Source organism: Chrysoperla carnea, chromosome 2 (genome assembly GCF_905475395.1).
Source record: "Chrysoperla carnea chromosome 2, inChrCarn1.1, whole genome shotgun sequence".
Lineage (NCBI taxonomy): Eukaryota > Metazoa > Arthropoda > Insecta > Neuroptera > Chrysopidae > Chrysoperla > Chrysoperla carnea.
The window spans coordinates 95,224,112-95,242,966 of NC_058338.1; the positions used below are offsets into that span (position 1 = coordinate 95,224,112).

General features: G+C 25.6%; 1 protein-coding gene across 1 annotated transcript in view; it reads left to right on the forward strand.

The window, feature by feature from the left end:
* The first annotated feature begins 2,163 nt into the window (after positions 1-2,163).
* The window catches only part of LOC123291747 (hormone receptor 4), a 65,536-nt gene continuing 48,844 nt past the window's right edge, over positions 2,164-18,855 (forward strand). The window contains exon 1 of the mRNA XM_044872148.1: positions 2,164-2,241. Coding sequence (XP_044728083.1) covers positions 2,190-2,241 — 52 coding nt within the window. The 5' untranslated portion in view covers positions 2,164-2,189. The remainder of the gene's footprint in view (positions 2,242-18,855) is intronic.

The window sequence follows — 18,855 nt, forward strand, 5'->3', positions numbered from 1 at the left end:
GCTTTTTATTAGCAAAATCTGCATTTTGAAGTACTTTTTCAAAAATAAATAGTGGAATACCATATTGTCTGAAGAGTCTTTCCTTGTCTTATAAATAATAATGTCCATAAAAACTCTTCTTACTACATATATGAGGTTATGGAAAACAATATAAAATCCAAGCTGTATACAGATAGATAGATATATTTTAACTACACTAGAGATATGATAATGATATTTATTATTTTAGAAGTGTGGGTAAAATGTAAATGTAGGACATCGGACTTGGTGTGTATATCGTCGTGTCGTTGGCCATTGCAATGCCGCGCGCGAATCTAAACATACAATAATAATAATAACATATAGTATTATTATTATATACTCTCTAACAGTAATTCGAACTACAACATAGTTCGCGTACATTCACTTCTTTAGAAGCTTGCGCTCAACACTAAACGATATAACATATACCTACAACAATAAATAACCATATGCCCTACTTTTTTAACATTTACTACACAAGTGACGAAGAATATCTATCAAAACTCTAAAAGTCCTGGAATCAAATCTCAATACTTTATTTTATAATTCTTCTTCATGGAAATGTGCATTTCTTTTCTTGGAAAGCGTGAAAAATCGTGAAAAGTGATTTAAAAAAAAAAAAATTTTACTTTTTTCAAAGTGATTCCAAATTGTACCCTTCAAAATTGTGTGCTAAAAGGAAAATGTGTGATTTTTTTTTAAAAGAGCCGTTTTCTTAAAAAGTATTATTCAAAAAAACAAGTAGTTAGGAGGTAGTCCGTTTTAAAGTGAAGTGCCTTTGACCAAAAAAAAATCCAAAAGGAAGTTAATTTAAGAAAGATATTCCCAAGAAAAGCCTCAAAAAGCTGAGAAAAGTGAAAAATATAAAATACTCTACCAAAAAATATTTTTTTTGTTAAGTGAAAAGAAAATAAAATTTAAAAAGTTAACGTAGTTTGAAAAAGTTATTTTTGGCATGAGAAACACTCCAAAAGGAAGTTATTTTAAGAAGAAATTCTAAAAGCAATCCCTAAAATTGGGAAGAAACTGAGAAACGTGAAAAACAAAAAATACTCCACCAGGAAACCTTTGTTTTCTAAGTGAAAAGAAAATGAATTTTTCGAAATTCAAAAATAAAATGCATAATCAATGAATCGAAAGTGCGTGTAATAATTTTGCATAAAATTGATAAGCAATGCGAACAGTGATGACGTAACAGTAATTAGAATGAGATAACTAGATACAAGATAACAAGAGAGATAAATTAACTAAAAAATAAAAAAAAAAAACTTTTTAGTTTAGTTTTAATAGTTCAGAGAGCTCATTGCGCTCGCTCGCTCGCTTAGTCGGGCCGTGTGTTGATAGTGCGATTTTTGTGTGTGTGTAAAAATTTTCACTGTTGTTGTTGTTGTTATTTTAAAACGAAAGTGTTGTTTGAATTGAATACGAAGAGAGAAGACAATCGCTGCAAATAAGCATACAAGCATTGAGAATGAACAACATGCATTGAACGCACGCGGTTCTATAATAAATGTGTTATTAACGGTATCTAACTTACCCACCACAATATATTTTTTAACCAGATTGTATTGTAAGTGAGTGGAATTATAGCTTGAATTGTTTGCTATACAAGCTAACGGTTAATAATACATGTGTAGTTCAACCAAGAACGTTTACGAGTTTATGTAAGGCAGTAGTGTTTCCGCCTAAATGAAAGTGAAAAATTCTTAGAACCTCTTCAACACCATCATCATATCAAACACACACACAACGTTTTCTCTCCTATTGTTGAATCGAGAGTTCTTCGTATCATGTGTTTGTTTAGTGGTGATTTCAACCATTTCGAGTGTAGAACAGTGTGTCTTCCTTCTTAAGTGTGACAATTTTTAATTTTTTTTTTTTGGAAAATTTGTAAACGATGATTGAAAGTGATGAATTACATAAACAAGAATTTAATAGTTTTTTCAATTTTATGTTGTGCCGAATTATGGATTATTTAGTGAAAAAATCGTATTCGAATTTAATTTATTTCGAATTTATCGTCGATGTTTAAATAAAGAACGTAAAGTTTTCATTTGTTTAAAGTTTTTTTTTCGAGTTTCGATAATGAGGATAATTTTTATATCTTAAACTTATTTTTTTTTGAGTTATTTTTGGTTTTTCGTTAAATTTTTTGTTTTGGTGTCTGAATGTCCAATGGAGCTAGTGCCTATGCCGCTTCAGATATGACGTCTTCTTTCGGTATGTTGTTCACAATTATTAAATTTTCCCGCTTTCCAATTAATTTTTTTATGTTAAGGTTAAGTTACTTTGTTGTGTTTTTATTGAGAATTTCTTTCAAGAGAAAAATGAAATTGCGTATAAAATAAACAATTCAATTGAACAGAGGTGTATTTAGCATTTAGTGTGCGCATTAGGTTAGACAAAATGTTTTTTTTTTCTAATTATATCATAAAAATAATATTTCATGTGGTTTTCAATTTAAAAAAAAAAAAAAAAACATTTTCAATAATTGTGGTATTGAAAACGTGTAGAAGCCAAGGAAATTTCTAAAAATTCAAATATCCCCGAAAAAAATCTACAATAAGTGTTTTGGTGAAAAATTTTCAAAAAATTGAATTTTTTCCCCAAGTCTTGATTTAAACAAATTTATTAATAAATTAAGTAGCATTAAACTTCAATTAAGTTTATTTAGAATAGACGAAAACTGACAAAAACTTTAAAAATCAAAAAGAAATTTAAGTTCAAAATTTTAGTTTTGATAAAAAAAATTTTAATTGATTTGTAATCACTTAGAATTCAGATTGATTTTCGTAAATTGAGGATAAATTTTACACCAAAATATATAGGATTGAATTTGAAAAATTAAATAAATTTAAATTGTAGAATTTAAATTTATTTTGCTAAATTTAAGCTTGATTTTATATAAAATTAATGAAATAAATAATAAAATTAAAAATAATAAAAAAAAAATAATAAAATTAAAAATTCTACTTTAAAATTAATTTATTAAGCTTGATTTTAAAGTAGAATTTAAAAATATTAAATTACATAGTAATATTAAAAAATACGAAATAAAATTCAAGTAGAAAAATCTAGAATGAATTTACTAGGATGATAAAATATTACAATTTCAAAAAAATTATTATGAAATTTAAGTTGAAACATCTTTATTTAATTTATATTTAACATGAATTGAATTTTACGATTAGGATAAATTTAAAATTAATTTGAAAATCAATGTTTAAGGTGAAAAACTTAATTTTAAAAAAAATTTGAATTTAAGTTTTCAAATCTAAATTTAAAAGCTTAATTTGATATCAATATTTACTTAAATTTCTTTAATAGTCAAAATCAGAATGAAATTTGAATTGAAAATAAAAAAAACTTTTAATAAAAAAAAGAAAACCGTCCTCAAAAGAAAAACTTTTCCAATTTTCCAAAACAAATTAATATGCACTAAAAAGTAAAAAAATAACGATAATATAATGTAGTTAAAATTATTGTTTTTTTTGGAGTCGGTGTCAGCTGAGGAAACAACTCTGACAGAACAGTTTGCTACATTAGCTTGGCTGAAACCGATTCCAAAAATAATAATTTTAACTCCATTATATTATCGTTATTTTTTTACTATTTAGTGCATATTAATTTGTTTTGGAACAGTTTTTCCTTTTGAAGTCGGTTTTCTTTTTCTTTAAAAGTTTTTTTTATTTTGTGATTTTTAGTGAATCTGAAGTACATTAACTAATTTGTCACTAAAAAAAGAATCATCGAAATCGGTTGGCGGGATATTGAGTTATTCATCCTCTTGTCGTGCATACTTAATGCAAATTTAAGACTTTTATGGGTTTCTCATAGATATCGTTGTCAGAACTGGACCAAAATGAAATGGGACCACACGGAAAGCACAAGCTTTCAAATAGATAACGAATCATCATAATCGTTCCACTCAGTCGAAAGCTCTGAGGTAACAAATATAACTAAAAATACAGTCGAATTGATAACCTCCTCCTTTTTTGTTTAAAGTCGGTTAAAAAAATTGTTTAATATATTTAAAAAAATAAACTAAAATTTTGAAAATCTAAATTAAAAATTTGAGTATTTAAATAATACGTTCCTGGTATTTATCTAATAATAATAATATATACCTTAATATAATAATTTTACTTAACTACGCAGTTCTCACATGTTATTTAGACATTAAAAAATTTTTTTTAATTTGTAAACTCTTTTGAACTGCGAACCATATAACGTTGCTTCTTTTTTACTTAACAAAACTGAAAAATTAACATAATAAAAAAAAACATATATTCGCGTAACCCATGCTATAATTAAATCAATTTAATCCCAAGTGTGTCTTTTTTTATTTCATATGTGTTGGATGTATCAATGAACTGAAGTATTTATAGTTTCAATAAAAAAAATTAAAAATATAAAACGGGGAAGTTCAAATACCTTCGATAAATTTTCATTCTAGACAAATTTTTTATTTGTATTAAAAATGTTCATATTGTGTGTTGTTGTCAAGATAATAAAAATTTTTTTATAATAGTTTCAAGAATTCAAGCTTACCCCAAAAAATTTTAAGTAAATTATGAAAAAATATACTGATCACTTGACTTAATTAGTTCAAATACCCCTCCGAATAAATTTTCAAAAATAAAATAGCTTTAAAAAAAACTTTATTTTTAAGATAGTTTCTAATTCAAGCTTCCTCCAAAAAAATTTAAGTAAATTATGAAAAAACTTCCTTATACTTGACCCCGTTAATTTCTTGGTTAAATTAGTTCAAATACCTCTGAATATTTTTTGAACTTTTTTAAAAGCTTTTATTTAACTTGCAATATATGTACGTATGTTACGGTGGATTCTTTGAACTCAATTTTGAAGTAGATATCTTCAACTGATTGAGCTGAAATTTTGCATGCACATTTAGTTTGAATGACAATACATGGTAAAGTTATGATTTTCCCATCAATTCCACCATATTTTATATAAATACATTTTTTAGTCTTAAATTAAAGATTTTAATAAAAAATACTTTTAAAAGGGACAAGCTTTTATTGCACTAAAAAGTAGAAAATAATTTTATCTATAAGTCACTCATACCCGACTATTTGTAAAAGCTTGAGGCGCTTAATTTCAAGGTTGAATCGAAAAATAATTAGGCATGTGGAGTAGATGAGGCGTTCCGATTCATTTTTATATTTTAAATTAACCACCTCAAGCTTTTACAAATAGTTGGGTATGAGTGACTTATAGATAAAATTATTTTCTACTTTTTAGTACAATGAAAGCTTGTCTCTTTAAAAAGTATTTTTATTAAATTTTTTTTCTAAGACACAAGGTAATTCTGATTTAAGGAAGTTTCCAAAATATTACATTTTCTTAACATCATCTTTAAATCCTACGTATATGCATTTTCATTAACGCCCTTTTGAATACCCGTTACAGTGTGAAATTTATAAATTTGAGATGTTAAAGTTTGCGTTTTAAATCATATAAATCCTATATTGAAATGTTTTTAAAGGCATTCTTTATTATATAAAAAGGCTAATTTTTCGTAAATTTAATTTGGAAAACTAATATTTATTAGTTTAAAGCATGACAAATATTTTCCTATAAAGAAAATTTTAACAACGGTACTCGTTTTTTCATAAAGTACACTTAAAGTGATGAAACGAATGGCAATTATGTGTTATTTTCTAAATCAAATCTAACTCTTCCATAAAAATAAACATTTAAATTGTATTTTTAAATATTTTTAAAATTCTATTACATTTCATTTTCTGTACCTCTCAGTATAACAACCGGATAGAAAAGCTTCATTATTTTCTTTAGCTAATGTACCTGTTAATTCATGGCTAAAAGTTTTAAAAAGAAAAAAGAAAAGCAAAACATATGTTTCATTTTAAAATATTTTGCTACACTTATATTTCCTGGTTTAACGACTGCTTTATATAAAACATTCTACGTTAAAGAAATTTAAACAATTTCTTTCAAAAATTCTGAAACAAACAAAAATATCAAAATTTTTCGATATATACCATAGTTTTTGAAATATTGATGTCTAAAGATTTATAGAAAATGATTTTTAGAAGAAAGAACACAAATACCATTCATTTTATCACTTTAAATTAATTTTATGGAAAAACGAGTCCTGCTTGTTATAATTTTCTTTATAGGAAAATATATGTCATGCTTTTAACTAATAAATATTAGTTTTCCAAATTAATTTTAAGAAAATTAGCCTTGTTAAGCTAATAAAGCATATCTTTAAAAACACTTCAATATAGGATTTATATGATGTTAAAAACGCAAACTTTAACAGCGCAAATCTATAAATTTAACACCGTACGGGGTATTAAAAAATTTATCTGCTTTTAAAGGACATTAATGAGAATACATGATTTAAAGATGATTCGAGAAAAACGTGAATTTTTGGGAACTTTCTAAAAAAACGCATATAAAAAAACAGTTCTTGGAAAATTTTAACAAAAAATCGTTTTGTATACTAACGTCTTTGTTGTATCAGTGTGCGTCAAAAGATACACACAACATATAAAGTAAATATACAATTTTCAATTAATTATGTCATTACATCATTAATTAATTAATTAATTGATTAAGATATATATACAAATTAATTACACATTACTTTAAACTAATTTTTACAAAATCTAATAAAATGCGGAAATATTTTATAATATGACGAAAATGAAAATTTTTTATTTTTATAATTGACGAACATAATCACAATCAATATGCAATCAATAAAATTAAAAACATGACTTTAATTATTTATCGAATTACATAACAAAAAGTGTGCAATACTACTGAAGTAAAAAGAAATTGACTTAACTCTTGTTTTAATAATAAGGAAAAATTTGTCTTTTACAGAGAAGGTAAACTTGAAATATTATTGTAATATTTTCAAATAATTAATTATTTTATCATTATATTGTTTTAATTATATTAAGTTACACTAGCTCGACCCGTACGGAATTCTTCTCCGGTAGGTATCGTAATCCATTAATACCCTGAACCCGTGGCTAAAATAACAAACAACAAATTTCGTAGAAAAGTGGTGAAAAAACATCAAAGATGCTAATTTCCTAACAGTTTCTGGATAATATTAAGTACTCTAGCGAGAATGAAGCGCAAGGAAGTATATATTATATCAGAAATTTATATAAAAATATATTTAAATAATCTGATTTCGAGGTCATAAAAGCACATTTTTCTTTTATAATATTAAAATTAAAAATAGTAATTTTTAAACTGTATGTCACGTGACCTAAAACGCGTGCAAGCCCTGATGTGATGTGATATCGGTATGAATCATAGACCATCAGTTAGTTCAGTGTAGACAGCTGGGTATAATAAGTATTTATATTTATTATAATTAGTTGTCTATGAGTATATCTGTCAAACTTATGTGTGTTATTTCGTATAATGATACCGATAATACGTCACCAAATTGGATGCCCGTGTTTTTGACAGTTTAAAAAAGGTTTAAAATTTAATTTAAGTTTTTGGAAAAAAAGCGTATGTATTTTTCCGAAATAAATTTTTTTAGCTTTTTATTAACAAAATCAACATTTTAAAGTACTTTTTCAAATTTAGTAGAATACCCTATTAAGTAAAAGTTATTTTAAAATATATTATTTCTTTGCGCTTCCACCATAAAATATAATAATTTTTAATAATAATAAATGTCTTACATACAGTTATCCATTTCTTGTTCTCCCTAAAAATTAAATCTATTAACCAACATTTCTACTATGAATCTCATGATTGGGAAGTTTCCCTTAATTTTTCAACTGAAACATTTCCAAAATAGTTCAAAAATAAGATTTTTCACCACAGAATATCATTATATTGCGATGTTCAGTATTTCTTACCGTCGTAAAACTGTAATTTAATCATGTATACCCTGTGTATATACGAAATACTTAGGGTATATTTTCCTGTCTCAATATCATAATGTGTTAATCTTTTATATTATTACTCTAGCAAGTTTTTTTCTGTCCTACCCATATCTCCTTTATTCCTTTATTAAATTCCATGATTCATCCCTCATTTTCAAGCTTATAATGTTTAGGCTTAACCAAAAATATATTCACGGTCTAAAAATGTACCGCTTAGGAAGAAACATGCTAGAAAAATAATTATAAGGCAAATAAAAGTTTATTGATTGAATTAATATTAGGTTTTTGGTAGTACATACTATATTATAATAAATAATTAAAATAATAAAAAACAATTTTATTATTAATGTATGACTACAAGTTTTTTTATTTGATCTCAAAATTTTTCGAACTTGCGTTCATTCTCAAGAGATTCAATCTAATTTATACAAAATTTTTTTATAATTATTATAATAAAACACTAATAATAAAATTATTTTTTATTATTTTAATTATTTATTATAAAAGTTTATTAGGCAAACATGTTAGTTTTTACAGATGCTCTCCTAATACTCTAGGCTTATAATACCTATTTTTAATATATATTTATTCTACCAATATTAATTTAAGAACTTATGATTTTTTCATCACTTTTCCACCACGAAATTTGTTATTTGTTGTTTAGAGCCATGGGTACAGGTTAGCCACGAATTACGGTAACTACATGAGCGTAATTCCTCACGGGTCAAGCTAGTTTTGTATATGAAGTAATAAGTAATAAGTATTCCTGTAATAAATTTAAATTATGCAATAATACAAATAAATAAATAAATAAGTATATGGTAACCTTGTTGGTAATGAATATTATAAAAATTTTATATTAAAATATATTACCAACAAATATTAATATAATATTTATTTATTATTATTACTTATAAACTAGTGTTATTGTATTATTGTTATGTACAACAATTAGCAATGAATTTAATTTAATTCAATTTTTTATATTATTTTATTTACTATTTATTTATTTATTTATTGAGAAACTGGAAATTTCGTTACGCTAAAATATCACAAGGTAAATAATACTATTTAAACTAGCTTGATACCCGTCCGCTTCACTGGAATTAAAAGTAAAAATCACTGCTTTATTGCCTCCATTTCTCTTGATCTTACTTATCCCCCTTCCATAACACTTGAAGGGATTGTTTTACACAGCTTAAATATATGCAAAGTTTTCAATTGTTTTAAGTGTAAAATAGTCATCATTTATTGAGTTTCAGAAAAGATGGTCATGAATTGTTTTGCATTTACTATTTTAAATTTTTACAAAAATCTTTAATTTATAGTTCAAAATGATGATCATAAATGTAGCAGTAAAATGTCAGATTAAAAACTTTCTAATTTTTTTTAAATATTACTTTATTATAAATCATTACTTTATTCTGATGTATGCGCTATATTTTTCTGCGGTTTCATTCAAATCCATTCGGTAGTTTTTGCGTGAAAACGTAACAACAAACAAACAAACAAACAAACATCCTTACTTTCTTTTTAGAAATTGTTCTTAAACATGTAAAGAAGTCACATTTAATTTTTTAAAAGTTTGTCTAGACACACTTTATGAAATATTTGGCTTTGTAATAAAAAACTCGGTAGGAACTATGTTCCTTTCGTCGCTTACTTGTTTTTATTTACAAGATATTTTTCTGAAAACTTTAGGTATTAATTTTAGAAGTCAAATACTTTTATTCTTTAAAGAATGTAATTTAATAGCTGTTTTTACTTTTTATTGTATGATTTAATTGTAATATTAATTTAAAAAAGCCAAATTTATTGATTTAGTAGTCAACCCCATTTGTGCGGCGTCTATTACATTTGGTTTGATCAGGATATATATTATGACATAACACAAAATTTCCTTGTATTTACTTTAAAGTATCTCTATTATCATTAATTTCTCACTTTCACAACTCATTGTTTTTGTTATGGAAAATAAAATTTTTACAAAAAATACGAATTTAAAAATCATAAAAATATGTTTGCATAAAAATTCAAAACAAAGCTGATTCGAATGAAAAAGTTTGAGATTTTTAGGCGATCTAAGTGAAAATGGCCGATTTTTGGCGCGGTTTTTTTGTTATAACTTAATAGTAACCTGTTGCTTCAACAACAGCCCTCGTTTACCACTGACAAGATGGCGGCGTAAGCGATTGCAGACCAATACCGTAGCGTTTACACCTTTGAAAATTCACTACTGGAATTGTCAACAGAGTGAGAACCACGTCTCAAAGTAGATTGACAAGGATAGTAAATGTCGAGGCCTGGTCATAATACCTGGTCATGTCTTAATATACAACATAATATCCTGGCGCGTATTTAAAATAAGATTATACCACTTGTAAATAAAGTTAAAACAGTATATTTTAAACAAATTACCATTTTACCATTTTTAAAATATTTTTATCACAGAATTAACGCAAAATTATCTAACAATATTACTCGTTTGAACGTTAAAACAAAATAAAATTCTATTTATTTACTTTAAGCACATGTGAATTTGAAATATAAACACATCATTGAAGCAGCTGATTCTGGTTATACGATCATGCGCATTGAATACCAGGCCTCCAAAATGGTGTTTCTCCGTCAGCTGTTTGAAAATTATATTTTCATCTTTGTTAATCTACTCTGTGGCGCCAAAATACATATACTTGGTATACACTGGGCTAATCTATTAAAAATATATGATCTAAGGTTTACACTGACTAATCGCATGTGTGCGTAAAGAGTGAAATGAAATGACATTGTTTTACCGCGAAATTCAAATGTGTGTTTTATGTCAAATTACTGCATCAAAGTGTAATTTAATTGCGAAAAGAAAATTTGACGGATGAAATGGAAAATTACATATTTATCGCACGGGAAATAGTTCGAATAGAGAGTACTTATCCTACATGTAAAAAAAAAAAGATATTTATTATTAAATAAGAACTAAAATTGGATTTTTAAAAGTACATAAAAATAAAGTAATTGCTTTTTTTCTGAATCGTAAAATATTGTTAAAAATAAAAATTGCAAATTATGCAACATCAGATGCATATATTGATATCACAAATGCGGTTAGTGTAAAAGTTATTGCACAATAGATTAGAGGTATATAATATATTTTCCAACCATTCACGACCTTCTTAACATCATAAAAAAAACAAAAACAGCAACCTACCGCACTTCTTTATATATATATGTTCGCCATGCACAATGCAAAATGTGCATAAATATGATGACGTATTCAAAAAATTTTATTTTTCAAGACCATTTTTGATTGGCTGTTTGCAATATAAAGTTAAAGCCACCTCATCACACGTAGTTAGTGTAATGAATTTAGCATATCAGACTATAATAAATATTTTCTAGCAACAAGTAGATATTGAAAATTTTTTTATAGCGTTCTTTTTATGTGGGTACAAGATTATTTTTAAAATTTTCAATCTAAAAACGTGGCATTGATGAAAAACTATAAAATTTAATTATTCAATAATTTTATTTGCATTTTTTTTACACCATGCATAAATGTAATATGCAAGGTATACTAAGTTTAGTCCCAAGTTTGTAACGCTTAAAAATATTGATGCTATGAACAAAATTTGGGTATAGGTGTTCATAAAATCACCTAATTAGTCCATTTCCGGTTGTCCGCCCGTCTGTGAGCACGATAACTCAAAAACGAAAAAATATATCGTAAATGAGCATCATAGGTAAATTGGGTCTTGGGTCCGTAGGATCCATCTTGTAAACCGTTATAGATAGAACAAAAGTTTGAATGTAAAAAATGTTCCATATCAAAAAATAAACAACTTTTGCTTTAAACATTTTTTCGTAAACATCACTGTTTACCCGTGTGGGCGCCAATTAGGCGGAAATTTTATAATATGTACCATACTTGAATATCAGTTATGTATGTGTCACATGTTTGTATGTGTTATGTGGTAAATAAATCAACACTGACTATGTATGGTATTTCAACAACTAACTCAGTCAATTGTTTGTTTTCACTTGTTTTTTCAATATTTTCACATTATTATCTATTGGGTGGACCATTTTAATCTATAAATCTAATTATCTCGTTAACCAATCAAAAAATAACTTATAACTTACAAATTTGTAGAGTTTGATGAGGAACATCATGTTCTTACATCAGATTGGACATAGTTCTTCAGGTTTATTTAATAGCCAATTTAGATCCTAGATTTTTTCGATAACCATCTCTAACGCCAAACCAAAATATTAAGAATCGACCCTATTTGTCAATTTGTAGTTGATTGAGCTTATTAAGTTCAAATTTCGGTTAAGTATCTTAAAAAATGGGTACAGGTTATGACTGTACAAAATTTCAAATCGATATTCCTATAAATAACGAAAATATGAGAGTGTCTTTATCTTAAATGCTACACACTATATGATGAGTTATCCAGAAACAATTTGATCGTAATTCTGAACTGAGTGTATTTTTAAAAATGGAAAAAACTTGTACAAAGTGAAATGTTTTTAATGGCTTGCTGATTTTAATGTGCAAAACAAAAGATGTATTGATATGTTTATGTAAAACAAAGATGACCTTTATATTAAGAGCTAAACTCAATGAGAAATTTTTATAGTACTACTTTTACCAGGGTTGTTTAAAATTCTTATTATATGATCTCATACATTTAGAAGAAACTTTAAAGCTATATAACTTTTAAAACGTTCCCACAAAAAATCATTTTTTCTTAGGATCATCTTTAAATCGTGCATATGTATTCAAATTAATGCCTTTTATAAGCAAGTTTTATTTGTATATTTTAATACCCCTTTCGGGTGTTTTAATTTATAGATTTGAGATGTTAAAGTTTGCGTTTTTAACATCAATATAAATCCTATCTTAATAATAATAATAATAATAATAATATTTTATTCGTTCTTTCGATATACAATGTATACATAGAATTCGTCAAAAAAAAAAAAAAAAATATATATATATATATAATAATAATAATAATATTAAAAGATAATGCTTAAGAAGTGTTTTTAAAGGTATGCTTTATTAGCTAAACAAGGCTAATTTTAAAAATATTTATTTGGAAAACTAAAATTCATTAGGTCAAAGCGTGACAAATATTTTCCTATTAAGAAAATTATACCAAGCGACACTCGTTTTTCCATAAAATACATTTAAAGTGATAAAATGAATGGCATTTGTTTGTTATTTTTTCTATAAGTAATTTTCTCTAAATCTTTAGGTATTAATATTTCAAAAACTTTGGTATAATACGAACAATTTTACTCTTAATTTTCTTCAAGTTCTAAAAGAATCCACCCTCAAAATTTAAAGCGTAGGTCTCAAGTATATTCATAAACTCACTTTTTTGTTTTTGGAAAGTTCTTCCGGTAGTACCAAGGCAATTAGGGTTGAAATTATTTTCACCTTATTCTGAATTTTTATGATGCATTTTGTTTTAACTTCATGGATGTAGATGAAAAATATTAATAAAATTTTTCGATATCTGCCTTGGTTTTCGAAATATCGAAAGCTTAATAATTAAACAAAATTTTCGATATTTTGAAAAATACTTCAGATATCGAAAAATGTTATTCTTACTTTTCATCTTGTATTGTCAAATTTTTTTAAATTAGTGTTTCCATTACCGTGCTCATACATCCTTAATTAGTCGGGCACAAAGAGTTTTTTATTTTTATTTTCTATAATTTATTAAGGTTTTAACTTTAACTTTAAATTTTTTTTTTTTTACTTCCACCGACTAGTTTTGGAGTAATCTATGAAAACATATCATCAATCTACCGTTTTCCCATAAAAACAATATTAAATATGCTTACTTTTGAACTCATTTCTTAATTTAAATAATTGAGCAACTTCCGCTAAAATTTTCAGAATTGATTCAGACTTAGTCCAACTTCATATAAAAAAAATTCAAGAGAAATTTAAAAACGAATTTTTCAATGCTTTTCACGCGATTTCAAGATTGAAATATTTTCCAATTCTCTACAAGATAAAAAAAAAAACAAAAACAAACAAAAATGACGCACTGTGCCATAATTTTACAGCCTATTGAAATTACGTAATGTGTATAAATGATTATACAATTTTCTAATACGTGTTAAATTGATAAGTTTTTAGAAAACCTTGGTTTTCAAAAATAACACAAATATTTTTTTGCATCTAATATGAAAAATGTTGAGTAAGAACATGATAATAATCATAACAATCATAATATATTTAAAAAGAAACATGCATTTCATTTTATTAACTACTGTATGCGATTCTGATAAAATTAAAATAAAAAAACTTTTGAAAAACACAAATAAAACTAATTTCAAAAGATCGTAAATCAATATACAAATAAAACATACTCATGAGATTTCATACTTGAAATAATGTGGAAAATCAAGTGTTATTTTTGGGCATATACAGTGTGATGCATTTAAGATGAAGACACTCTCATCTTTTCGTTATTTATAAGAATATCGATTTTAAATTTGGGCAGTCATGGGTTGAAATTTTGTAGTCATACACGGTGATGTTTATACATTTTTTAAGAAACCGAAATCAGAAATTTAAACTCAGTCTACTTCAAATTCTCAAAAAATTCGTCAGGAGCTGCGTTAGCTAAGCAAATTCCCTCAGAGAAAAAAAACATTTTTCTTAAAATTGTATATTGCATTTTTATTTTTTCAAGAATTTTATTTCGAAAACTAAGCGCCAAGAGAAAAAATTTTAAAAATACCTGGACCTTTCAAATACCACTCTTCTTGCTTAACTCTTCTTGATACCAAATTTTACCGCTAGAGATCGTACAGACACATAAATGTATAGATACATATATATTTACGTAATATCGATGAAGATTTGAAGAAATTTTTTAAAAATTCCTTGTAATCAGTCCAAAAGCAATAGCTCTATTTCCTTCGGAAATTCGGTAATAGGGGCTGATTCTTAACATTTTGCCACCAAGCGTCAGAGATGGTTAGACATATCGAAAAAAAAATTATTAAAAGTTGCTTAGAATATTTTTTTTTGTACCCATATAACGATTTTCATTACGAAATACGCATTTTTAATTTTTTTCATTATTTTGATCCACACTTCAAATAATTACAAGTTTATTGAAATATTTGAATACATAACACTATTAAATTATCAATTTGTCCTGTTTTTACTATTCAATAGCACTCTAGTTATAAAACTAATACGAAGCTTTGGCCGAAGGTTCCTAGCAAACGTCGGAATTGTTCTAAATGTTATTATTTTGAAATAAATTTCAAGGTAATTTTTTTAATCATCTTTAGATTGACTTCTAGTACAACTTCTAAAGATCATAATCTCTAGATCAACTTCTAGAGATCAACTTTAATATTAATTAATTAAAGTTTAAAAATCATGTTTTTAAACCTTCGGCTTCGGCTCGGCTTCGGCTTCGGCCGAAGGTTGTGGCGATAGCCGATTAATCGGCTTCGGCCAAAAATCGACCTTCGGTCGGACACTAATAATTTCATAGATTTATGTATTCAAATATTACTTGGTATCGGTTGGTAAAATGCTTAATAACTCTAAAAGCTTAGAAAATTCAGACAATTCCCTCATAAGATTTGTATGTCAACCTCTTACGCCTTTTTTGAAGTCAATTATATTTTGTATTGTATTTTATACATAAAAGAGTCACAGTCATAAAATTTAAAAATCGATAAAATTTTATTTGAAAAATATAAGCGTTTCAAAGCATTTTAACTCTTAAACTTCTACAAAGTATGAAACAAATTTCTAATAATAATAATTTATAGTGGAGTTCCATTGGAATTCATTATTTTGGAATTGATTAAAATAGTTTCAGAGTCACAAAACATCACCTCAATTTTTTGATTCTACATTTTATTTAGGAAAAACAATTTCCGACAATTTTTGTTTGAAACTAGTTTTCATAAAGTTTATGGTTTCCGAGATATTGACCAAAAATCATTTTTTTATGTATACATAGCGTTAATTAACGCAACCCTAGCACTTTTGAGACTGCGCTTTGGAAGAGTCTTAAACTAGGTGCCGAAACCATCCTTTTTTTTTAGTTTTTTTTTTGCCTTTTAATAAATTCACGCAAAAACATTATTTTGAGCGAACCATAATGAGATAAAAATACTAATTTTACTCCACTAAAATTTATGCAGTTTTAAATAAAAAATATTAAATTTATTTTTGTAAACACATTATATCCAACGTATAATTACTTTTCATAGATGTCTGAGAGAAATTTAAATATCTATCCAGATTTAGGCAACCAGAACCTTAAAATAATTTTTATCATTTCACAAGAACAGTGGATTTTTAAGCGAGAAATATTAAATTATTTATTTCAGAAATTGTCTGCGATTTAAGTTTGTTGTAGAAATCTATGACTAATATATTAACCTTACATAATCTATAAAAAAAATATGCAACTAATATAGAAAATATTAATCTAGAAAAAATCGCTTTCGAAAAAATTGTAAAAAAAGTTATTTATTAAAAGAAATCATACATTTTCTTTTAATAAATAACTTTTTTTTAAATGTATGATGAGTAATCTGAAATGAATTGAAATAAAACGACTTTAGTTTTAAGGTATTCATTGTGTGCGTAGTCATGATAGGGACAATAAAATCGATGCCATCGCTTCCAGTGAAAAATTTTGACGATAAAGGAAGCTGTTATGACTAATTTGCAATTCTTTACATGTTAATGTTATAGAAAATGTCAAATTAAATTTATTGAAAAACACTAATTAATTAAACTTAATGCATTAAAAATTGTGAAAATAAGAAATCAAATTGCACAAATATTATTTTTGAATTGTAAATTATCATAATTATTTATTTAAATTTGTAAGACAATAATATTAAATTTTCAATGTAAGTCATAAATGCAATCCATACAATTATATATGCATCCATACAATTCTATAATTATAGTAGTGTATTGTTAATTTACCTACTTACAAAGGGCATTAATGAGAATACATATACACGATTTAAAGACAATCCTAAGACAACGTGCTATTTGGGAACGTTTATAAAATCTTTGATTTTAACATTTTTAAGTAATGAAAACACAAGTTTTATAAATTAACAACTTTCGTGTGCAACTTTTTTATTTAATTTATTAAATAAAATATTTACTCTCCTCTTACTTATAACTTTCAATTTTTAAAATGTTTTCAATTTCAAATATAAAATGTAAATTTAAAAAAATTATATTTAAAAAAAAATATTACATTTTAAAATGTCTAGGTTAAAATTTTAGTCACGAAAAGTGAACTAAACTGATTATTAATTTAATAAAATCATAACACATATTTTTTTTTAATATGAGGTACATGATGTATGCATGCATTCATTAACTTCCTCATTTAATCGTATAATAAATTGTTGCTATAAGGAAGTATTTATAGATGCATTAATCACCCTTAAGTGTTTATACAAGGTACAACAAAAGTAATCAACCCTTCTTTATAAAGTATGATTGAATTGAATTTTATTTAAAAAAGAAAAAACAAGTGAAAACAAACAATTGACTGAATTAATTGTTGAAATACCATGTATAGAAAATGTTTATTACTCTATCACATTACACATATACCTATACATGTCACATATATATAACTAATATTCCCATATAATACATACTATAAATGGGTCCACCGGACCCAAGACCCAATTGATCTATTATACTTATTTACAAACTTGACCTCACTTTTTACGTCCTAAGTACGCTATAAAAATTTCAGTTTGTTATCTCTTTTCGTTTTTGAGTTATCGTGATGACAGACGGGCAGACAGACAGACAGACAACCGGAAATGGACTAATTAGGTGATTTTATGACCACTTATACAAAAATTTTGTTTATACTATCAATATTTTTAAGCGTTACAATCTTAGGACTTAACTTAGTATACCTTGGTATATTTCATATACATTTAATATAAAAACACATAAAATGTAATATTATCTTTAATAATTAAAAATTTTTTATTAAGGTGGTACAAGCGCTAAGGCAAGTTTAAACTTTGTGGTTGAAATTATTTGTACTTATTTTCAACTTTGTTGATGAATTTTAAACTTCATGAATGTGGACGAAAAATAAGAATACAATTTTTCGATATCTGTCTTGGTTTTCGAAATATCGAAAGCTGAAGAATAATTAAAGATAATTTTTCAATTTTCGATATTTTGAAAATAACTCCGGATATCGAAAAATTTTATTCTTACTTTTCGTCTTATATTGTCAAATTATAACATAATTTATCATCAAAGTTGAAAATATATATTTTTTTAAACTTTGTTTTCCCACTACCGTACTTATACATCCATAATTAGTCGGACAGAACGGGTTTCTTTTATTTTCAATAATTAATTAAGGTTTTAGTTTTAATTAAAATAGTTTTTTTTAAGTTCCACCGACTAGTTTTGGAGAAATCTATGGAAACATATCATCCATCTACCAATGTTAAATATGCCTACTTTTGAAGTCATTTATTTATTTTAATAATCGGATAACCTCTTCTAAAATTTTTAGAATTGATTTAAACTTCATATAAAAAAAATCAAACTTTTTATTTAAAATTGACTTGGTGCTCGTACATCCTTAAACATTCAGTATTTTTACTTTCTTAAAACTAAAGAAAAAAAAACTTTCTCCTTTTTTTTTCCATAATTATTTAAAAAGACAATATGAAAACTTTATTTTGATCAATTTCTATATTATTACATAAAATAAAATGCGGAAACTATGTTTTAACAGAATTTCCGCCATTTCTTTCTTTCTATATCGAATTAAAAACATTATAATATAATAATTGTATACATTTTTTGCTCTCTGTCTTCAAAATGTAATTTGAAGAGATCATATTTTTATAATAAAAA